General features: G+C 43.1%; 1 protein-coding gene across 1 annotated transcript in view; it reads left to right on the top strand.

The window, feature by feature from the left end:
• Positions 1–12,568, top strand: part of BRSK2 (BR serine/threonine kinase 2) — a 310,485-nt gene extending 297,917 nt beyond the window's left edge. The window contains exon 19 of the mRNA XM_062576596.1: positions 12,393–12,568. Within this exon, the coding sequence (XP_062432580.1) occupies positions 12,393–12,568 (176 nt within the window). The remainder of the gene's footprint in view (positions 1–12,392) is intronic.
• The last annotated feature ends 12,112 nt before the right edge of the window (positions 12,569–24,680 follow it).

Here is a 24,680-nt window from a genome sequence, read left to right as displayed (position 1 = left end):
CTCACTGCATACTATCTGCCAGAAACTTAGCTAGTGTAAATTGTCCTAGTTCCAGTCTGGTCTTAGGGAAGGATAGTAAGTCCCTGGCTGGAAGAGCTGTGTACCTGTTGGCCTTTCAGATTTTTGCTGGGAATAAAAATAAATAAATAGGAAATTTCCTGCAAAACTTGCATCTCACCTTTCTTAGGGTTATATGAGTTTTGGCTAAGTTGTCCCTTGCCTTCCTTCCTCTCTATGCACACATTAGATTGTTTTCTTTCTTTCAATTCCCTTGCCCATACCAACTCTTCCAAATACAGCAGTGGAAATACCTAAATACTATGAGAGAGCATTTTGTCACCTTTCTTCTAGCTTATACAAAAAGATTCTGTACAAGAGTACTCTGTTATCCTTAGATTTCCATTCAGCTATCTGGGTTGAATTCAAGTGTATCTGTGAAAGGAAATATAACCCTTTGAGGAAGCAATCAGTGAGCTAGGACTGCTTTCCAGTTGGACCTGTGACTCCTGCGTCATCACTTTGTACATTAAGGAAAGTTGTTCTGGGTTTACAGTGCAGATAATACTAGGCTCATGACTGAGAGCAGAATTTGGCCCATTTCCTATAATTTAGACCATCTCTTTATCTTAAATTTCAGCTTTGCTGGTTGGAGTTTTCCCTTTTCTCTGAGGGAGACTCATTTGATTTCTTATTGAGTTTTCTGGATTTATCATTCCCAGTCTCCTCATGAAGCTTCATTTAGGTGGTAAGCAGACTTCCAGCTTCTTAAAGGCATCAGAGAGCAAATCCCTCCTCTCCCTCAAGACTCATTTTCTTGCCTGGATCTGGCATTCACATCATTCAAAAATTCTGAAATGCTGATTCTAGTGATTATCTGCAGGTTAATTTAGCCACCCAGATACCAGCCAGTACTCTGCACTCTCTCAGTTGTTCATTACTCTTCACCTCCAGCTCAGCCAGGCCCTTCAGCCATCACAGTATCTGCATCAGTCCAACAAGGGTCAGAGGACAGTGAAGGCCAGCAAGGAGAGTATTTTGTGGCAGCTACAGTGCAGACAGAGCATGTGGATAAATGCAGAGAAGAGAAAGGAAAAGTTGTAGGGTTTCATGGAGTTGCTTACCTTGAGTCATCTTCTTGTTGGTGCACTCACACACCAGAAGCAGTGCTAACAGACAGCATGCCAAATTGCACTATCCTATGCAAGCGAGGAGCTATTCTGGTGTGTTCAGGGGAGTTTACCTACAATTTAGGGAAGGAGCGGAGGGGAACAATACCAGAATTTAGCTGCTGTTGGCAAACTGTTCTCTGTGAGTTTGAGGACAGGCAGTCCCCTGAGAAGCTGCTGCAGCGTTTGTCTAGTAACAACAAATAGTGTAAAAAAAAAAAGTACAATGTGGGGTTTTTTGACCTCATCATCATTCTGCATTCTGAACCCTGGGGATTGATTTTGGAAACAGTTAACACTGGCACAGGAAAAAAACACACTGCATCAGATGCTTTATGTCTGGCTCAGCCATGTGAAAGCTCTGGTGGGAGTGAGATATACCTTTTCACTGACTATAAACCATTAAATGTTGTAATTAAAGGCAAAGCAAATTTATTTAGTCCTCTAAATATGATCTCATCTTCTGCTAGCAGTGGTCATCCATCTGAAAAGTGATTTTGCATATAGCAATTGGCATTGAAAAACAAGTTATTCCTGAACAGCAGAGGTATGTTGTAGGAGCTGCCAATATCCAAATGACAAACAGCTGGTGTATCAGTCCAAACAGCTGCTGTATCAATCCTACCTGTGCACATTAGAAAACTGCTACTCATCTATTTCAAAATAGGAAGAAGGAAATCTTTTGACTCATAGGTTAAAATCCACACTGTGATGAAATGCTTTGTTTCACATTTCCACCCATTTCAGCGGGAGAAGGAGCATTTCTAGTGTAAGAAAGAATAAGCTGGTTTCCATCAAGTCTTTCATACCTTTTTATAAGAATAATTTTACCTTGTAAAAGTTAAGACCTTTACATTTAAAATGTAACTATAATCTGAAAAACTGTTTGTAGAAATTATAGATGACACCTTCCTACTTAGTTGATCTGTTTCTTGTATATATTCAGTCAAATCAGTTTAGTGACAAATAAGCTTTACTACTATATATGCTGCCATTAAGCCATAAAAAGTCAACACTGTAAAAGAATGAGCTGGGTTCTATTTCTCTGGGGTCAGGATTGAGAGAACTGTTTATTACCAGCTAATCTGGTATTTTTGTATATACCACTGAAGAATAGGTTGCATAATTGACACTGAGGTTCAAATAGGTTCTGCAGAGCCTTTACGTTTAAAAAAAAAAAAAAAGAGAGAAAAAAAATCAAGATAATATGCAAACTGAAAAGCCAACTGCAAGGCTGGGAACTAGAAAGCGAATGTCTTTGTAGATTGAGCACATTGAATCTGGAGCTATTGACATATGCCACGTAGAAGCCCATAGTGCCATTTCTTTGGCCCCTGTTCAGAAGAGATCCTGTCTTGAAAAGCCTTAATCACTTTAAGGACTTTAAAGAGTGAGCTGAGAATTTCTTTGGGTGGTTGAATCAATAGTAAAACTGGTGTAAAGCCTTTGAGAGCTCCTCTTCTCAGCAATCCCTAGTTTTATGGAATCCTTAGCAGTCACATTTCACCAAGGTGCAGACTGCTGGCAAAAAGCTCTGAAAATCCTGCCTAGTTCTTGACTTTACATTCTGAGAAACACTTGTCGGGGGCCTATAAACTTTCCAGTCTGCGCCCTGGAGCTGTCTGCAGCTGCGTCTTGCTGTCTCCCAAGGAAGGCCGTCTTTGCTTGTTGCTTTCCGTCCTGCGTGACGCCTCAGGGAAGCCTTAAGTTACATCACTGGCACTTCCACAGAAATGCATGATGAAAAGAGGAGGAGAAGGTTATTAGGTATTACTCATGCAGTCAAGTCAGGCACTGCACGGACATGCTTTCCTACAGAGGATTACACCATAACCCTGTGACAACAGGATGGTCAGAAGACGTGTTTATTGTTACGCATCCTGTATTGCTACTTGGAATTTGAAACCCTGATTCCTGACACTGCAGTGTTAAACAAAGAGCCTTACAGATGCTTTTGTGTACCAATGACTGTCACCAAAATGTTCTGATCACAACAGAAGCACAGCAAGTCCAGTTGCCTTTCATATCTTCCCAGTATATCTCACTCCAATCTCTTGGTTTCAGTATCTTAGGAGTTTGACATTGTTTCATATTCAGAGTCACCCGACTTTGTCCCTCACAGCACCCTCTGTGCACGCAGAGTGACTATACCAGTAGAAACGCTTCTCTTCTTACTTCCTTGCAAAAGGAGGTAAGGACGGTCCATACAGATGCAAGCCTATGTTGATATCATCCCAAGCTACTTGAGAAATTAGGAGAGGTTTTGTGGTTTAAAACTGGTTACATCACATTTGGGTTGCAATTACAGCATGTGACTTTTGTGGGTACTAATTTGGAGATGCTTGGTGTCAATAGCAGCAGAAAATCTCTTGATTTGGTGCTCTTTGAAGTAATCCAGATCCATTTTGTCATTACTTAGAGTAATCCTGCTTGCTTTGGAATAGCCATATGCTCTTCAGTGGGAGAGGAGGGGGTGATTTGCATTCAAAAAGTCATACCTGATGGTAGAAACACTGACACTGAGAGCTGCAGAAAAAATGTATGCTGGTACAAGGCTCTTCTCATCGTTTTTATACTGTTGGGTAGTCAGAAGATACCACTAATTTTTTATTAATGCTTCTGAAAAATGTGCTGGCTACTGGTGTTCCTGAGCATGACTGATTCTTGATTCATATGGAAATATATTATGACCCAAATGAAGGGTCAAAGAAAGAAGATCCATGTGAAAAATGACATACTCGGTCAGGATATGTGGATCACAGTCAGTGAGATGAGTCTTTCCAAAGTGCTCAAGCCAGATTTCCCACTTGCACTTGCCCATTCTATTTTTACTATTTGCTGTCTAAATACATGCCTGATTCCCTCCACACTGTAGTCATAGCTCTTCATTCTAGATGATTCTTTTCCAGTGAATGACTTGTGGTTTTGTACTATAGAGGAAGGTAGCAAAGAAAAGGTAACTTCACACTGAAGATGAATCTAGATGTGTAAAACTGTTTGGTACATGTCAGATCCTGTTCTGATACATATAGCCAGATTCTTACTCTCCAACACAAGGTCTTTTCCTCTTTCTTTGTAATAATATCCATCTGGAGAAAACACAGATCTCTCTCTTAATTAAGATTACTGCACTTTATTTATGGCAGGCAGTGCTTCAGGGTATTCTATGTGAATATTTGCTTGCTGCACTAAGCTAAATTTGAAGTGCCCTCTCTTGAAAATTTGAAGGGATTGATTCAGAGGAAAGGAGGAATTAACATTTCACTGATATACACAGATGGTCTTTTTCCTTAGGAACAAGTCAGAGAACTTTAAAGCCGTAAGATCATTCTTGAACATCCAACAGGCAGAAAGGACAAAAATCATATTATTAAGAGCCAATACACTCCTGACATTTTTATGAACAACAAATTAGAATGAAGCAGCAGAAGTTTTAAGAGAATGGGCAGCAATGATACTATCATCTGCTGTGGCTTTGAGAATGTAGATTGTCAGCTTCCCCTCTCATCATGCACTTGTCCAGAAACCTTTCATAGAATCATAGACTCAGTAAGGTTGGAAGGGGCCTCTGGAGATCATCTGGTCCAACCTCCCTGCTCAGCAGGGTCACCGAGAGCATGTTAGACAGGGTTGCATCCAGGCGGGCCTTGAATGTCTCCAGAGGAGATTCTACAGCCTTTCTGGGCAACCTGTTCCAGGGCTCTGTCACTCTCACAGGGAAGAAATTCCCCCTCACGATCAGGCGGAACTTCCTGTGCTTCAATTTCTGTCCATTGCCTCTTGTCCTGTCACATGGGACAACTGAAAGGAGTTTGTCCCTGTCCCCTTGACACCCTCCCTTCAGGTACTTACACACATTGATAAGATCCGCCCCCTCAGTCTTCTCTTCCCCAGGCTGAAGAGGCCCAGCTCTCGCAGACGTTCCTCATAGGGCAGGTGCTCCAGCCCTCTGATCATCCTCGTAGCCCTATGCTGGACTCTCTCCAGTAGCTCCATGTCTCTCTTGTACTGGGGAGCCCAGAACTGGGTGCAGTACTTGAGATGAGGCCTCCCCAGGGCTGAGCAGAGGGGCAGGATCACCTCCCTTGACCTGCTGGCAATAGTCTTCCCAATGCAGCCCAGGATACCATTGGCTTTCTTGGCCACAAGGGCACATTGCTGGCTCATGGTCAACTTGTCATCCACCAGCACTCCCAGGTCCTTCTCTGCAGAGCTACTCTCCACAATATCAGCCCCCAGCTTGTACTGGTGCATGGAGTTATTTTTCCCTAGGTACAGGACCATGCACTTGCCCTTGTTGAACCTCATGAGGTTCATAAAAGGACAGATGGATACAAAGGATCCTTGGGCTGAGTCCTCTACCAACCAACCTGCCAGAACAGCATGATTTCACAACAAATCTGGCATCTCCTCATCCCGCCACTATCCTTGCCTGCTCTTTCAGTGCTACCAGCTGTCCAGATGAACGTATGTTTCCCTTCTCTCCATTGTTGTGTCTCCTTTTTCGAATGCTGTGTGGTAGTGCTGGATTGGCCAGAGCTATTCATCAGCAGGGGACATGTTTGTTTTTCTAATACATTAGTCCTGCCTTAGCTCTGCAGAAGGCAGCAGCAAGGAAATATATCCCATATATTTGAGTCTTTGCTGCCTGTGTTCACTGTTCACTAACTCATCACCCAAGAACTACTTGTCTCAGTCTATTGCCTGCAATGGTGAGGCTGAACCAGATCTTAGCTTCTTGTGTGTGTATGGAGAGAGCAAATGTGCAAAATTGAGGCGGAATAGCCATCTGGATGCATCTGACTAGTCACAAATATTGGGACGCCCTCCTGCAGAGGAGACAGAATGTTTTAAGGGAGCAGGAACAAGGATGGGTTATGAAGCATTTAAATTGGCAGGTTGGTATTTCATATCTGTCCACATCTGTACTAACTGAAAGCGCCCACTTTCTGCTGGTAGCATGGACACCTGTGCTAACAGTGTAATAACCTGAGTAGTTCCTAGCAGTAGACTGCAAACCCTGCTATCAGCTGGCATTTTTATTGACAGAGTCCAAAGCGTTGTTGGATTCTGGAAAATAAGCTCTGTTCTTATCTTTGGAAATAGTCTTTCCCAGTTAGAATTCAGGAGTCCTGCTAAGAAACTAGAGTTGTTCTGTGGACTGTCAGTCTGTCTCCATTTTCTAGCCCTAAAACAAAATGAAATCAAAATAGCTGTCCCAATATATATAACTTACTCAGGAAAATATAAAAGGGAACTTGTTCTGATCAACCTATTGTGATAACTTAAAAATCTAGCAAATTTTAAACCATGTCTTTGTGCCTTGAAAAGCTTCTCTAACCTCCTACTCCCTATAGTTTTAGACAGGTACCAGTCTTGGGATTTCTGCAGTTTCTTCAGTTCAAGTGGACAGGGATCAGTTTGTAGAACAGGAGGAGGTTCTGTGTGATGGCCTCCAGCAAGACATTGCAATGATCTTTCTCTCATCTTCCCCAGTCTAGAGGGAACCCTCATATATCCCACTATCTGGCACATAAGTTGAGCAAGCAATTCTCTCTGTAGTTTTCTTTGGTAGCCTGTGAGCAACTTGAGGCATCTGTTTACTTTGTATTTGTACTATGCCTAGGCCAGTGGCCCCTGAGCCTGAAGAAAGACATGGTATTATAATGAAACAAGTAGGAATAGGCCACTTTCATCTTTACCGTATCCCTTATGCCAGTAATTTTCAATGCATATATTCTTGGAGTGGGTTCTATAATTTAAATCTCCTGTTTTTGAAGGCAAAAGGGACTCTGCCAACAGAAAACAAGCAGAGACAAAAAAAAGCCTAGTTTTAACAAAGAGGGCTAGAACTCTGTCCGAGTAGCAGAATGGATTTCAAAGGGGATGGATTATCTCCCATCAGAGAGTATTTTGATGCTTTATGTGGTAGGAGTTGGATTTTTGCCATATGATTCACTGAAACCACAGCTGCTGTGGAAACACAGAACAAGCTAGGAATAAAAAAATAAGAGGATAAAGAGAAAAAAATGACTAGAGGAAGAAAACCTCAGTAGCAGATAGGCTGAAGGCAGCCTGAAAGGACGAGAAAACAACAAGATGTAGAGAAGAAATGTGGAAAGTTAGGTTGACAAAGGGTCTCTCCGTTTTCAGGGGAGATATCTTTTTCCATTCACTTTCTCCCAAAGCCTAAGGTAAACATGTAGAGAACCAAAATCTAAAAGCAGAGGATAATCCTACAGAAGGCATATTTGCTTTGTGCGACTTTGTGTTCAGCACTGAAAGAAGCAGTGTATTAAAAATGCATAAGCTTGAAAGAGATGGTTTCACCAGACAAGGAAGTGTCTCAGGGTTTGCTTCTATTAAGTCAGTGGGAGTATTGCAAATTGCTTCAACAAAAACAAGACCTGTTCCTTATCAAACTGTCTTAAAATGTTACGAAACAGCAGGCTCGAATCAGTGACTGAAGCCTCCAAGGCTGTCCTGAAGCTGCTTGTTTGCTACTTCCTGTTAGCTTCCTGTGGAGGACTCTGAGGTGCTTTGCAAGGTCAAAGCAGACATGGACTTTCCTGTGCCACCACCTGATTTTCTCTTTCCTCTAACTAGGGGCAGCTTTTCTCCCAGTGCCTGTGACACCACTGGGACTTAGTCAATGTTAGACTTCATAGGGAGGGTAATACGGAGAGTTAATATAAGCTTCCTTTAGCTTAGAAGCATCTGCCCAGCTTCCTTTTACGTCTTTGTGTCTGTTCTCAGCCCTGTTCTTCTCTTTTAGTGTCTGTTCAGATGCGTTCCCAGTTTCTTTTGTGATATTGGGACATCACAGTGCAGCATACTAATGGCACAAAACCAATGCCTTCTCCATAAATAAATTCCTGTAGCATCCATTCAGTTTGTGGCCCTTTCATAAGCTTCAGTGCTTATTTTCAAACCCATTTCCCTTCCCAGTGGTCTTGCAACACCCAAATGCTTGGTCTAACTCAGAAATGCATGTATCGATCTCCTCTTAACAGAGATAAACCTAATGCTCTGAACCACCCCTCCTGCCTCTGATCCTTCTCATGGTTTCTCACCCTTACTGCCCTTCTTGCCTTCATTGCTCTGTGTCAACAAATGTTTGCTGTCCAGGGAAAAGAAGACCTTAGTTACAGATGTATGAAACCCCAGGGAAACTCTGAAGAATCAGTGAGCTAAACCTTCATTCTCACCCTGAGGAAGTGGGATCTCATCTCACTTCCTGAAGTAGGAGAGGTACCCTTTTTGAGACCTCCAGTTGGCCTTGCAGGTGTAACAGCCTATCACATATTTTGCACTGAATGTGAGGGATGGAAGATTGCTGGAAAAGCTATTCTGTTCCATCATCACCTGCATTTTCAAGTCTTGTTTTGCTGGCCATTTAAGTCCAAAGGGAGCTGAGCACTAAGAGGAGCAACACCACTTAACCATTTTCATGCTTCCAGCATTGCTGACCCATGTTTATATACTCCCAATGTGCAATATGAAGATTGTCCCTTCAAAAACCAGTATCTAAACCAACCCAAGTGTAGGCTAACAAGCTGTGACTGAGATACCATTGACACAGTGATTGTATTGCTTGGCGAAAGATCAGTTCTCTCTTGACTGCAGGCTGAGAAAGTATTGTTACTACATATTTAATTGCAAATCCAGTTACTACAAAAGGCAAAGGAAGGAAAGGGTTAGTGAAACGGCCTATTTTATTTTTTCTGTAGCTCTCTTTAAATATCCCTAAGGATTGCTAACTTTCTATTAAAATTTTACCTGAAAATGCTGATTATAAGGAATCCAGTAGAGAGATATGCAAAGGAAAGGCAGACTGTTAAACACTCTTGCTGCAACAAATCTCCAGGCACTTGAAAGCCAGTAGGGCATGGGGAGGAGAAAGGGTGGATGAAACAGGAGCTGCATATTTTAATAGGATGATTAAAAATCCTGTATCAGGATTCATCAAATACAAGATATATACATACAATTTATAAAATGTTTTATTACTCCATTCTTGTAAATTGTATTTTTGTCTACTATTTCTATGTAAAAACTAAAACTTCCCCAATTCCTGCAGAGCGCTGCTTACTCTGCCCTCGTCTTTCCCTCTAAGCTTGTTGAACAAATTGCTCAGCTGAATAACTAGAGATACTCCCCTCCCCTTTTCTCCCAACCTGGCAGTCTTTCCCTCTCCAGCCTTTTTTTCAGTGCTCTTTTTCATTCTCTCTGCTGATTCCGTTTGCTTATGAAGATGAGGGGTCCAAAGCCACATAAAAAAACAGATTTTTCCACATTCCTGCATTCAAGGTTGAGTGTTATGCTTCCTTTATTTCTTTTTTCATTAAAAGAGAGTATCCACCTAAAAAAACCCAGAAGTGAGTCTGACCAGAGCACATGCCCATAAACCTAACAGGTTTTTAGGAAGTCTTACAGAGGTATCTGAATTAGAAATCATAGATCTGGAACATATACTTCCTTTCCAAAGTATGTGTGGGAGGGAAGCAGCAGGAGATCCGGGAGCTCTGACTCAGAAATGACTGTGAGTTTCACAGCTTTTCCCATCTTAGCCAGAAATTGAGATGTGTGTCTTTCCTGGCTGTTTGTTTGGGCCCATCTCTAAAGCTTCAGTTAGCTGAATGATGCTCCTCCAGAAACTAATGCACCAATGCCTGTGGCATTGCTATAACTGAATGCCCATACAGAACCAGTGCCAGGAGTAAGTTAAACACAGCAGCAGGCTGGAATGAATGAGTGATGAGACTTTGAGATCCTTTGCTCTGTACAGGCCAGCCACTTGATTTTTCTCAATGCTGTTAACATGCAGAGGAAAGTAGCAGCTGCCTGGTTAGCATGGGGCAGAAAAAAGTACAACATACTCCGTTCTACATGGCACAAATACTATATATTTCCTCTTTCCTTGCTTAAGAGCAGTTGATGTCCATCTAGCATCTTCCATTAGAGGATAAGAAAGCATTCAACACACTCTTCACATGGGTCACCATTCACAGTCAATACTTGCCTGCTATAGTAACTGATTTTCTTACATTTTTTCTAATAAAGGTGAAGGGAAGTACAATATTACTGAGCCACCAGTGCCTGCTGACTGTGGATAAATGATGACCTCAGCTATTAAAGAAATCCCTTTGCTCCTGACTGAATGTTGCCATCTCAGGGCTGAAAGATTCCACTCTCTTAATAGCATACTAGATCACCTCAAGGCAGAAAACAGTGACTCCCTTTCCTTCCAGAAGCTGGAGAATTACTTTATTTAAGTGCAGTGTAATGACCTAATTTGAATTTGTTAGAACAATGGAGCCAATAGTCCATTCTTAAAAAAACGATATGGGGTTTTAATGATCAAGGACAGTCATCACCTCCGTGGTGTATGTTATATAAAAAACCCAGCACCTTGACACCTATGTCCAGAGATTTTAGTGTGTGAATTTAGTGGGACCCCCTCAGATGTCTGATCAGGATTGATCCCCCAATCCAAGAGAAACTAAAAGGGGCTAGAAATGCCCTTGCAAAGGCTATCTTGATCACGGTAGCCATCAGTCACATTCCAGGCTTTCCACCCATCATCTGACACAGGACAAGGCAACACTACATCCTGCTGCTGCCTGGTGATCCCAAAATGTAGTTGCACAGAGGTGTACCCACTACTGCAGTGGGCGTTACTGCAGGAGGAAAGAACTTGCTATAAAAGTTTCATCCTCAGTGGGTGAGACTTGACAGGTCCAGCCCGAACTGTTGTGTGTCACAAAGCCTCTGTAAATGGCTTCTGAGTTGATAGTATTCATGCTGAAACACAACTGGATCTTTAACTGCATTGGACTTATCCTGGCAGTAGGGGGATTAAACGATGATTGTCTGTCCCTCACCAGTTCAGGTGTTGTATGTCACCATCTTGGAGTTACATAATACTGACCAAATCTAACCAAGCATGTAGCTGTTAGGAAAGCTTAGATAATATTTCTGCTTTCTAAACTGAAGAGGTCTCAGATGCACACCTTCAGAGGTCTTTTTTGAAACTCATTGTGTTCAGTTCAGGGTCTGTCTATTCCCTTTGGTCCCTGGAGCTGGATCTGTGATGTGTCAGGCTCCACAGCAGCAAATGGCATTGGTAAATGAATCTTGGGTTTGATCAGAAGATGAAATGTGGACAAAGAGACTTTTCTGAGTAGCATGAAAGGTTGTATTCTCACACGTGCATAGTGCCCAGTATATGTTAATACTGCAGCCTGATCCAGTGGCTAGCTTAACGAGACAGCTGTTCGGTTAGCATGCAGCCCTACATCCTTCTGTGGCTCCTGACTCCACTGTAATGAATGTCAGCATCATGGAGGCTGTGTAAAGAAGAGAGAGGATCAAATCAGGACAACAAGGAAGTAGTTCTTGTCCATGGTAGTTCCCAGAAATAGTTACATGCATAACAGCCTGCTTCTGCAAAAAGGTCAGCATCTTCATCTCCAGATGCATGTTGTAAGGATCTGAAGGTGCTTAGAAGCTTGCAAGCTCAAGCTACAAACCATGCATACATATGGAGGTAGTCTTGTCAGCCACAGCTCATTTTTCAAATGCTTTTCCCCTGGAAAGCTCACATGCTTAGTGGCTGAAGGTGAGCAAGGAGACTTTCAGAAAGAATCTAAACACAAGCAAGAAAAGCATAATGCCTGGTGTAGTCAGAACACTTAGCAAGGCTGCAAAGCAAAGCATCAGTTGGTGACAGCATACAAATACCCTGTTTGTAATAGAAACAATAACATGAGATTTGCCTGTATCCAGGGTTACATTCACTGACCTTTCAGTGCCCAGTGACGCCAGGTAAGAGAATTATGTCAGCAATATGGCACTAGGTGTTGCTGCTAGGTGAGACACTCAGGAGAAAAGTAGGACTTTCCCCCTTGGTGCTTTATGCCCCCAGCCTCTTTTATTTCTGTAGGTGTCCCATCCTAAACACTCTTCCTCTTCCTGCTCATTGTCTTCATCCCCCACAAACCCCCACGCACGTGGCTCTGGATCTCCTCATCATGTTCTTCTCGTTAAAAACCCCATTGTTCATTTGTTTGTTTGTTCTCTTTCTCTCTCTCCTCTTTTTCTCTCTCTTTCCCTCTCCTTGTTTTTTTTTTTTTTTTTCTTTCTTTCTTTTTTGTCTCCTCTGTTTTGTGTACCCAGGCAGCCCATTGAGTAACTTCTTTGACGTAATTAAACAACTTTTTTCAGACGAGAAGAACGGGCAGGTGAGCCACCCCCCCGGCACGCCAACCAAGCATAGCGCAAACAGCAAGCGGAGCGATTCCGGTTCTAATGACTATGGGTCTAGAGGAGACAATAAGTACCCTGCTGGCAAAGACAAGGCAAAGATGGTCTCATCAGTCGGCCTACAAGACCAACCTTAAATAAACACATAAAAAATTAAATAACTTAGAAAAAAACAAAAAACAAAAAAAAAAACAAGCAAGAAAGAATGAAAGAGTATTCCTTAGTAAGCTAGCCTCTAAACTAGAAGGATGTATATACCTTGCCACAACAGTACAAAACTGTCTATAGACAAATTTTGTATGAAGGAATGACTGTATATATATACATATATATATTTATATATGATATATAATATATATCTCAGAAACAAACACAAAAACAAATGAACGAACAAAAGAATGAAAAGAAAGAAAAGAAAAGGTAGCACAGATGACAAACCCAGTTCGCCAGATCTTGGGTTGTGTTTTTTTGATTGTTTTTTTTCCTCCCTTTTTTGAGTGTTTTTCCTTTTTTTCCTCCTTCCTGATTTTTTGGGTTTTTTATTATTATTTTGTTTTGTTTTATTTTGTTTTGTTTCTTGTTCTGTTCATGCTCTCTCTGTGTTTCTGACGACACCACTTGTTTCCGCTCTGCTACCAGGAATTATCCCGAAAAGTTAACATGTCAGCCACGGCTTCACCTTCTGTGCTCTGCGGACACTTGTTGACGGAAGGCAACCGATGTAGACTGTCCAAGGACCAGTCCTGTTTGAGGTTCCCAGCCTCCCCTCTCCCTTCAGGAAGTGGGTTTCTCCCCCACTTCTCCCCAGACACCTTCCCAATGCACGCATTTTTTTTTTTTTTTTTTTTTTTGCCTTTTGCTTTTTTGGTGTTCCACGAGAGAGATCTGCTCAGTTGTGGGATTGCACAGTCTGGGCTGAAAGGAAGTTGCAAATTGTTGGTGTGAAACCTCTGCCCTGGGCAACTTCTGTCCGTGCAAGTGAACTCAGCCTGGTGGGGAAGGGTGTGGGGGAAGGAGATGGGTGTAGTGGGAGCACAGTGTTCGTGAATCCAGAGCGCATTCTCATCAGAAACCAGCCAGGAGCAACTCAAAACTAAGCGTTGAACCAAGACAATATTGGGGAGCTTCATAATGGGATTTTCTTAAACTTCTTTTTCTCCCCACCGCCTTTTCCTTTTCTTTTCCCCCCTTTTCTTATATGTACATATATATATATATTTATATTTATGTATAAGTATACATATATACATATATACATATATATATATATATATATATATATATATATATGAAAGGTTTTTTTTTTAACTCTATCATTTTGCTTTTTGACCTGCTGGAAGGGGAAAGGAATAAACTTAGGAGGGAGAAGGGGTTAAATGAATAAACACATACAAACAAACATTAAAACTTAGGGAAAAGGCAACTTCTGGTAGTAAAGAAGAGGGACAAGATTCTGCAAAGGACTGTCTCTCCTGCCACCAGGCACAGTTGCTGCTGCTGCTACTGCTGCTCCTCCTTCGACACCTTCCTCCCCATCTGTCAACTCCCTGCCACTGTGCCACTGCGCTGGGACCTTCTTCCACCAGCTGGATCCTCCACCACGCCCTGCATTTAGGTGCAATTGTTGTGTTGCTAGTGTTGCATTGATATCAGTATTATTTCTTTAAGTTACCAATTTCATTTGTTGGCTTGGGTGCTTTTTTCTACAAAAAAAAAAAAAAAAAAAAAAAAAAAAAAAAAAAAAAAGATGAAGAGGAGGAAGAAAAGAGACTTATCCTGGGTTTTATTTCCTGTGTGTGTGTGTGTGCAAATCACTGGCACTTAAGTTCATCTGAGCAAGACAAGGTGGAGTCAGGGCAATGGGAGACTTAATCACGAAGCTACTGTAAACTTTAAAAATTACTGCAAGATATTTTTATAAAGTTTTTTTTTTGAAAGTGGGAGGAGGGTGGGATTGGTTGGATGGGGACCTTTTTTGTGTTTCAGTTATTAAGTCTCGGTTATTTATATATACATATATATATATTTAAAAAATAAGCTGTTAGATATATCTTCTGTTTATAACTGTGTAGAGGCAACATTGATTCTTATTTATTTTGGGGAGGAGGGGGAAAAAAGACATAGAAACTCCTTAGATGTTCATCTTGTGACTTTGAGAAAGAAGAATTGTCGCCTTTTTTCCTCCTCCTCAAGAGTTAGGTGACCAAGTGTAACTTATTCTGGCCCAAGCTCAAAGGTTAAACAAACAAAAAAACGAGGTTTTACGCGTGGAAGACAAAAACACAATGAGAAGTACTTCTTGACTGAGATTTTAAGAATGTAGGCTTAGCATTAGTGTTCATGACCTTTTATGACCTTCAATTGCTGCTCGTTGGGTTCCTATGGGTGTATGTTGTATCGCAAGATTTTTTTTTTATGATAATATTGGATGAGTTCTCTTTTTTGTTGTCGTTGTCGTTGTCATTTTTTTTCATCATTTTTCCCCTTCTTGGACCAGTTTTACTTGTACATAGGTTTGAAGATTAAAAAGAATTTTTAAAGACACAACTGGGGCAAAGATCTTTGACTTCTGCCCTCTTTCCCGATTCCCCCAAATGGGAGGGATTTATTTTATTTTTTGTTTTATTTATTTATTTATTTTCCCTATTCTTGAACTTTTCTCTCGTATTGCTGTGTGCATGTCAGACACCAGGGAGTGATGGCTGGGGAGGGGGGGAGGCAAGGGTGCAGGAGAGGGGGGCAGTTTTAATTGCATGACATTGCTGTAAATTAGTCTCTTTTGCTTTCGTTGTCTTTCCTGCCTCCGCCCTCTCTCTACTTCTCCTCCAAGCTCCCCTCCCATCACCCCCATCCTTCTTTTCCCTCTTTTCTCTTCCCTTGTGTATAGATTTTGATGCTTCTGTTACATTGTACCTCTACAAAAGGCTGGGATTTCAATACAAAATAATAATAATAATTTAAAAATACCTATATCAGCAAAACCCATGTGGTACAAGCAGGAAGGGGATTACTTACACAAGATATAAGAATAAATGAAAGCAATACCTCTTGTTATCCTTCCTATTTTGTACTTTGAAGACACACACGCGCGCACACACACACATATACAGACACAAACTGACATTATTTAATGGTTTAAAATGGACAAAAAAATCTGATGTATCCCTTGTTAAATAACTGTGAGCAACTTTAGTTCAAAAACCAATAAATTCATTCAGTAAAGATACTAGCTGTTGAGTGTCCTGTTTATGTCCATGCAAAAGAATCTTCTCACCAGTGCCAGAGCTGGTAAGTACGACATCCATGTTTTCTATATCAAGGCAGAAGATGGCTGGCGCATTAAGACACCAACCTCCTGACTGAAGAATTGTCTTGTTGCAGTTTTTGGGTCTGTATGTGCTTCACCCAGAGTCCTCTACCCTCGCAACAAAAACACGCCATGCAAGGGAAAGAAGCAAGGACAGCTCAACCCCACAGGTCTGCTTTTCACAGTAACACTTGATCAAATTAAATTGCAGACAAACCAAAACCCCCAGATCTGAACCGGATTGAAAGCACTGTATCAAAAACTCTTGCTGCTACTGATCATTCTCATTTTTAACCTGAGCTTCTCACACTGCTTCTAGATATAGTATAGGAAGGATTTCTCCACCCTCTCTGCCTGAAATACCCTGTCACATACCTTTGAAAAAGTTTATCAGGTATGTCCCTGGATTGAGTTGGCATTTTCTCTTGTTAACTGGTTTGTATGGCTGCTGGCTTGTCATGCGTCTCACAGCTTTTGGGTGTTCATATTTATGCTGGATCTGTAACTTCTTCCAAGTCATCTTGAAAGCCTGAAAATTCACCTTTCAGGCTCAGAGGTTGGCTGGCACACATAGAAGCTGAGACCTGCCTGGATGCTTCCCCATCTGACCCAGGCATCTGTTAGGGCTGACAGCATCACAGTTGCTTACCACAGCAGAGCCTAAGCCTACAGGAGACATTAAGTCAGAGAAAGCAGCACCGTCCCTTTGAACGTTTTGAGCCCATCAGGCTGCTGTGGCCAGAGTCTGTGTGTGCAGCATCCTGGTCTCCTGCAGGCTTTCCCTTTCTCTGCCTGCACTGCACCAGTCCTCAGCTGCTCTGCAAAAGACCGGACCAGCAGAACAACCCCAAACTGAACCTGTACTCCGGGCTGGGGCCAAGCCTTCTGCCATGCCCGGCGCCGCCGCTGCGCTCACGACGACCGTTGGGCGCGGCCGTTGGGGAGCCGCCTCGGCGCGCGCGGCCGCCGCGGCGACCGTTGGGCGCGGCCGTTGGGGAGCCGCCTCGGCGCGCGCGGGACGGTGCAGGGAAGCGGGCACCGAGGTGGCCCCCGCTGCCGGGGCGCCGAGCCCGTTGCGGGCTGCCTGCTACTTCTCCGGGAACACGCGGTCCATCCCGCCCCTTCCTCTCACAGGGGGCGGCCCGAGCGGCGGCACGGGGAGCAGAGCGGAGCGGAGCGGAGCAGGTAGGGTCCGCGGGAGAGGCGGAGGCCTGCGGGCCGGGCCGGAGCAGCGCTGCGCCGCGCCTGGGGGAGGGGGAAGGGCACCGTGCAGAGCGCCACGGGGTCGTGAGGGGCTGGGCGCCTTCTGGAAGGTTCTGTGCCGCCGGCCGAGCCATGAGGAACCACCTCAGCAGCGCTGCGCAGGGAAAGCAACGGGAGGGTCCTGGAGCACCGTGGCTGTGCCTAGCATTTGGTTGGCAGGACCTGCAAAGCCCTCCTCCATGCAGAGGTCTGATCAGGCGAGACAGCCTGGCTCGCAGCGGCTGGGACCCTGCAAGGGCCTCGGGGAGGGTGAGGGCAGGCTGTGGCGGTCAGGAGATGTCTTGTGCAGCCCTTCTGCAGGCCTTGTTATGGCAAGTGGGAAGAATGGCCACTGCATTCCTATTTTGTGGCTCCTGTTTGAGGCTGTGGAATGTGCCCATACGCTGAGCAGGCTGCAGCTAAAGCAGTTCCCCCAAGTGGATGGCAACTTTTTCTGCCCAGTAGTGCTGTGAATAGTAAAGTGCAAGGAGGGTATGTGCACTTGTAGGAAAAGGTACTTCAGAGAAGGTAGGGCCATCACAACAGCAGTCATCTCTCAGGGGTGTCATGAGGATGGTTTTGGCCCATGACATCTTCCATAATGTATGCGTCAGCCTCTGTACCATTGTATTGAAGTAGTGAAGTTGTTGGTAAAACTTGAGCTTTCTAGGCAGGCTTGGCAGAGGAACTGCCTCTGAAGGATATCCTTGCTGCAGAAAGGTCTCAGTAGCATTTCAAATTCGCATCTGTAGCAGACAGTTTTGTGGGAGGTTGTGGTTCTGGCAGGTGGTGTCTCTGGAGAACAGTCTTCATATTAGCACCTGCTGCAAAGGTGGGGTGTGAAGGTTTGTACTACAGATGGCATCCCCTGTGGATGTGGGTGAGACTGAGATGTGCAAAAGGTCCTGAAGGTGTTTGTGCCAGGGGTCAAGATCAGATGGGAATGAGGTCACGTCAGTGTCATAGTTCTCCTTTTTCTTTTTTTCCCTTTCCTGGTGTTCATACAAAATAAACTCTTAAAAGCCAGGGCACTTTTAAGGTATTCTTGGATTTACTGATCTGCTAAAACCCAAGGGAAAGGGGAAGCGGCAGGATAAGATGGATAGAAAGGCTGACAAAGGCTGAAAAATGGAGAGAATCACAAGTATTGCAGTTTCTAGTGTTACAGAGCCTAAATCCTCACAACTGTGAACTAGCTGTGTCACTTGCCGTCCTAGAAGTGAAAGGAGATGCTGACTTGGAGTGTAATACAGATGAATGAGTTTTTACAGATCTTACAGTGGAGAAGACTTATGCTTCTGACATACCTGTTTCTCTCCCTCTTCATGTGTTTTCAAAAATGTTCCTAAACTCATATGGGTTTTTTATGTCTCTAGTAGTATTTAAAATTGTGATCTCCAAAAGAAAACAGTAGTTTGCATAGTTAAGGACCTCAACTTTAGACCCTGCCCACATTTTTTCTGCCTTTTTGTTTCTCTGTGGTGTAACACAGTCTGAAACTACATGATGTTGTATTGTCAACCTCAGTGCATAGGATGAACTGTATTTTGGAGTGAATTGAGTTTATGTTTAAACTGTTTTCTACAGAATATCCTTTTTCTTGTACCTTAAATCAAGAGGCAAGTAGTAAATGAGGCAGAGGATTTTTGGAGTGCCTCTGTGGTTAAGGTAATTGGACTATCTGTGCTGTCAGGTGTTGGCCATGATGGCCACATTGTTTTTGCCCAAACCCTGTAGCAGGTGATGGTTGTTGAGATGCCTTGAGCTGTGACACCTGCCCTTCATTGTAGCTGTGCAGTTTTCCTGCTCTCTTTGAGAGTCCAGCCCCTCAAACGCAGTAGGTAAACCATTTCACATGTTTAACTTTCATCTGTTTCAATTTCTCTGTGTAGCATAACACAACCTAAAATCTTCAGATGCATCTTGAGGACAACAGAACTTTGTAACACAGTATGTGTCACTTTTTGCTTGTGCACACACGCATGCATGCACACACACTTTGTTTAGGTACATGCATATATGAATAATGCATTTATGCTAAGGGTAAACTATTACTAGCTGGACCAGTGCCTGTCATGCACTGCGTAAACAATAAGTTGTGTATATTCAACAAATGAGCTGCTGAGGCAGTAGTCATGGAGGTAATTTGCACCACCACATGTCAGTGTGCAGCCTGTTCCAGGTTGAGAGAGAAGTTGGTTTTGTTTGATAGCGCGAATGCAAATTGTCCAAGCCTTGCAAGTGATGCATAAGTTTTCTCTGTAGTCAGGTTGTCTTTAGGAAATTGATCTGATACAACTGACTGAGCTTTAGTGGTTCACCTTCGGCAGAGACAGGAACCAGTGATTTTAAAGACAGCAAAACTTTTTTTAAGGCCTTCAGGTAGAGCTAATGCTGGCACCTACTTTTACTAGATTTGGCTTTCTTCCTGCTGACAGACAGTGCATTTAACTTAACAGGCTTGGGTATTTTTTTAAAATATTACAACAGAAGGCCCGCAGGGATATCTTCTGTGTACAAGTATGCATGACTGGTCCTGGTGTCTCTGCTTCATTTCAGCTGTATTCTAAAAGTTATATATGAGCTCGTGATAGAAGGGCAAAGTGTTTTGGTAAGGAAGATTTTAATTCCGAGTTTCTTATAGAAAATAACAAGGAGGGAAGGGAGACACTTGTTTAAAAACTGGAAAGTATCTTAGTTGTTTGTTGTGCCATTTAATCTTCTTATTTTATTTAAAACCACTTCAACAGCTGCAGCTCCTACTTAATTTGGAGAACAAAACCGTAGCAGTTCAACTGGCTGGGGACGCTTGAGGCTACGAGTGGAAGGGAAACCTACATCGAGGGCAAGTCCTTTCTTCTTAATGCACAACTTATTGTATGGATTATTTTTAGTGCTGTAATCTTGCTGAGTGCTGCTGAGAGGAACTGTGCCAGGCAGGCTGGCAGGCTTTGAAGGGCTTGAGAAATGGGATTTCCTGTTCCACCGGCTCAGAGCTGATTCTTGCTATTGTCAGGAGCTATTATCGCCTCCTGCAGCCAAAGCAGATAACACAGCTTCAAGGTCAGGAAAGATACAAGCTCTCACCAGTAGCATTAGCAAAGGGGAGAGTTTGCTTGCAGTCAGGGTGAGTGTTTCTGTAGCTGCTGTAGTCAGGGTCCTCTGCTCTGGCAGAGGAGTCTACTTGTAGACTACAGAACTAGAGAATTGTTGAGGTTGGAAAAGATCTCTGGAGATCATCCATCCCACTCTCCCTGCTCAAAACAGAGTCAACTAGAGCAGGTTGCTCAGCAGCATGATTGGTTAGGTTATGAATATCGCCAGGGCAGGAGACTTACAGCCTCTCTGGATAACCTGTTACACATAAAACTGCTGGGAAGAAGAGGGAAATTTATTTCTCTGCTCCACAGCTTCTACTGACCTACTCCTCACTGTGGATCGTCTGCTGGGTATCATTTCTAGTATGGACGTACGTGGGACTAGACAGCAGTGTTGGTCCAGCCTTGATAGTATGGCATATTTTCCTCTATGCTGTTCAGAATAGAAGGAAAATGGATCAATTTGGAGAAGTAGAAGTAGCAACGCTTGATGTAGGAAGCACTTCCAGATGGTGAAATTAAAAAAAAAAAAAAAAATCTGTTTACACAAAAATCTTAGTCAGTCTTGAAAAGTTACTCAGATTAAGATCATGGCTTCAAATTACAGTGTCTGTTCTGGGTAATTCTTCTGTGAGATATCTTTGTTCTTAAAGTAAAATCAGTTTTCAAAATGGATGAAGCTAAACTGAAACAAGCTGTTCTTACCTCAATAGCAGGGTGTCCTCACTGGAGTTACCTAGATATAGGTTCCATCATAACCCTATTTTTTGACAGTTGCCTAGGCCATGCCACTTACTTACATAAATAATACAGTGAAATAGTGATTTCTGTCTGAAGCAAATTACTTCCATGCTTTCAATATAGAGTTTGCTTGCAGTTAGGTGCAGGAATGCAGAGGTAATGTATTAGAGCTACAGAAGTTAGAGATGCTTTGAGAATATGCTAGAAGCCATTTTTAGGGCTGAGTTTAAAGATAGAGTCGTGACTGAGATGTCACATCATTATATAGGAGCTCTTGTGCTCTCCAGTTTATACAGGGTTTCTGATGTTTTGTGAATAAATGCAGTGTAGGAAGCTGTTTCTCATCACGAGCTTTCTGTTTCAGCACTGTGTCACACAGCAAGAGCAGGAACAGGGGCACAGAGAAGGTAGAGTATGTGTTTATAGGAAAAGCTGGGACCAAAATCTACTCCCCACCTCCTGTGCTTTAGGCCAATGTTTTTGATGGTCTGTGATGCCCCTCCACAGCTGGAGTTTTGCATGGGCTAGTGAAAAGATTGGTCTGGGACTATAATGTGTCTTGGCTTCAGCTGTTTGCCTGTTTTGTGGCAACAGGCAACTCTCGTACCATTTTAGGGATAGCGAAGCTGAGAAAGGCAATGACATGCACCTCTTTGCGAAGTGCTTTGAGAGTCACTGTTAAAAGTGTGGTACAATTAGGCAATTTGGTTAGACTGTTCCTGGTCTGTGCCAGTTGAAGAGCCGAAAATGGGTGTTGAATAGGAAGCTGGTATTTTGTCTAAAATATCGCAGATTTGTGATGTGTGGCTGACTGCTGATTGAGACATCTCAGTGTGAGCTATGCAGGTGCTGCCATACTCAATGTGAGGGTCAGGAATACTCATTTTTCTTGCACTGAGGTAACACAGAAATGGCTCTGGAGAGATGCTGGGTCCAGTTCTCCTGTCAGCTACCCAGATGTTCGTAGCATGCTGGTCTTAAACTTACGGAATTTATTCTCTTAAAGAGAATCGCAATGTAGACTCATGTAAGTTATCCTGAAACCCTCATTGTGAAGATGCTTGTTAGGTACTGAGATGACAGAGCAATGATTACACAACTCTGTCAGTTCTTTATAGAAATGGGATTGAAAGCTTGATCAACCTAGATGAAAGTAGTAAAGAAATATGCCTCTTGCTCTTCTGAGATTTTAAGTGAGAGCAGATATCAAGGAGAGGGAGATAGACAGTACAACTGTCTTTCCTTCCCTACCCCTTGCATTATGGTCAAATGTATACTATAATAGGGAGGTGTTGTTAAACTACTCATATCTTCTAGCAGTTAAATAGAGTCCTAATCCCTCTTAGTGTGCAGGTTGTCTGACATCAGAGCTAGTGGTTTTCCTGATGCCATGCAGGTGTAACAGCCATGGCAGTGCCCCAGCAGCCATGGGTGTCAGAGTCCTGTATGTGGCTGAATGAGAATTACATTCAAAGGAGGACATTTATCTTTTGTTTAGCTTGGTAGGGCTTGCTGCTGCGAGTGACTGTGCTCAAGAGTTAATGTTGGAGGGGTCAGTGCTCATTTTGAGATTGACCAGGTCTCACTGTCACCTCAGTGTGACTGTGGCAAAGTGGGCTCTGCTGCTCCATTACAGATTGCCTGTGCGTGTTTCTTTGCACCCTTGTTTTCCATTTGTGGAGTGGCAGATCTTTTCCTCTCCCTTGGGTTGAGAGGGGAAGCCAGCAGAAGCTGCCATTGTGGTGCTGGGCTACCAGCCAGCAGCAGAGCTCCATGGGAGCACACCTGCAGGAGGCTTGCTGCGTTTGTGCTCAGCATGCTCACACCCCTTTGGGTGTGACCAAGGACCCCTCTGGGAAGCCTGGACCTTCAGTTCTGAGTATGGTCAATGCCTGGATTAGCTTATATTATACTTAGCAGGATAACCCTGCTCTGTACATTGATATTTATATATCATATAAAGATATGGATATCACATAGGTGATTATGGAGCACAAGATTATATGTCAATCCCCCCCAAAAATATTTTCACACCTATTATGCTGCATGTTATCTACTTTTCCCTGATTATCTGCTGTTCCTGATTATCATTCATTTGGAAATAATGACTCAGCAGTTGCTGCCTTGGTAAATGCTACTCTTCCTCATTTTGACTAAGCATATGTAACTGATGAATTGTCTGATGAATGACAGCAAGAGAAGACACTAGGAGCCATTCTTGAGGCCTCATGTAGTGTGAGTGGTTCATATAGGTGCCAGGAGCTCTAGGGGTAGCACAGCAGGCCCCTCTGCCAGCTGAGTGCTGTTGGCAGGAGTAAGTTTGGTGTCAGACAGCAGGTCCAGCTGCATAGATAGAGTTGGAGGACTGGCTTCCATGAATTTCTACCTCTGACAGAGAGAGGAACTGTGCTGATAGTGTTTTTGGTAATAGGAGTTTGTGCAGCTTTTTAAGGGTGATGTTTGCAGTGCGTGTGTTCTGCACTGTGTGAGATCTGACGTTGCAGAGTGTGCAACTCAATTAAAGCTCTCTTGTGGGAAAACTGAGATCTACTTTTTTTTGCCTGAAACTGATGAGGTTGGTGACTTTGGCCAGGATATTTCAGCTGTTTGTTTCTGTCCCCTTTCTCTGTATGTCATCTCCTCCAGCTGGACTATATAGAGTAAGGCCTTCAGCAGAAGGACTGCCATTTACTCTGGGAATGACACCTGTCTGGGGTCTGAGAGTGCTGCTGTTACCCAAATAATGAATATTGTAAAATACCTCCCATTTTTATGGTTCTACTAGATAATGAAGAGGGAAGTCTGAACTTTTGAGCTTTTAATTTGTGTTGAGTTGAGTAACTACTTTCTTGCAGTAGGAACAGGCATGTTGCTGTTCTTCTCGTAAGTGCCAAAAGGAGAGAGTGCAGGCACGTGTCTGCTGAGAGGCTGGAAACAATTCTCTGGTGTTCGGAGGTGTCTGAGCTTGCTATAAGTGAGCTGATTCGGATGTGAGAAGTAGCTGAGCTGTGTTAGCTGGTACAACTCTAGTTTAGTGGCTCAAATGGATCCAGTACCTGAGCCAGCTTATTTGCAGTGGTTCAAGTAGCATTGTGTGATGCAGCACTGGCTTGCTCGCTGTTTCTTCAGAGTTCCCACAAGCTGAAATTTATATGCATTGATTGAGGTAGCATAGGTATATTCCCTGACTTGAAGGCAATTTGCTTCTCAGTTTGGATAAACTTAAATCAGTCTTCCACTTTATCCAAAGATAATTCAGAGTAAGTAGCCTAAGACTCAATGGAAGCATGGGTCAGCAGGTATATATGCTAGTATGGGCAGCTTCTGGTCATCTGCTTTTTGTTTCCTATAAAATACTGGCAAACGGTTGCATCCTTGCAACTAACAGGGAGACACAGAGGTACAGAGAGAGCTAGCAAGTTCTCTGTTTCTCCTGAAGGTTCTTTTGATAGCATTGTAATCCAAGATGGTACGGCTTCAAGCTGCCCTATTGCACAGTGTTCCCTGAACTAACCACACTGTATTCCCTCTTGAGAGTGAAGTCATTGGCAGTGCTGATGGTGTAACAAGTTTCTTTGAGACTTCATGTGGCTTTAGAGAACTGATTGAATTCCCAGCACCTTTGAACTTACAACACTTTGGCATAAAGGAAACTTTTCTAGTCATTAGTTTAGGTACTGTGGTTGGGATTTTCAAACAGTTTATTTTCTTCCCTGCTCTTCAGTGGGCAGATAGTTAAATAAGATCTGTGATTTGTGCACTAGAAAAGAGTGAGTGAGTAGATTTGGCTGGTCAAATCTGCATGGCAAAGGCAATGGCAGTAGGACACTGAAAGGAAATAACAAGTAAGAAGTATTCCAA

This window comes from Rhea pennata, chromosome 5 (genome assembly GCF_028389875.1).
Source record: "Rhea pennata isolate bPtePen1 chromosome 5, bPtePen1.pri, whole genome shotgun sequence".
Classification (NCBI taxonomy): Eukaryota; Metazoa; Chordata; class Aves; order Rheiformes; family Rheidae; genus Rhea; species Rhea pennata.
Note: the sequence above shows the minus strand (reverse complement) of the source record. Positions and strands in the feature narration are given on the sequence as shown.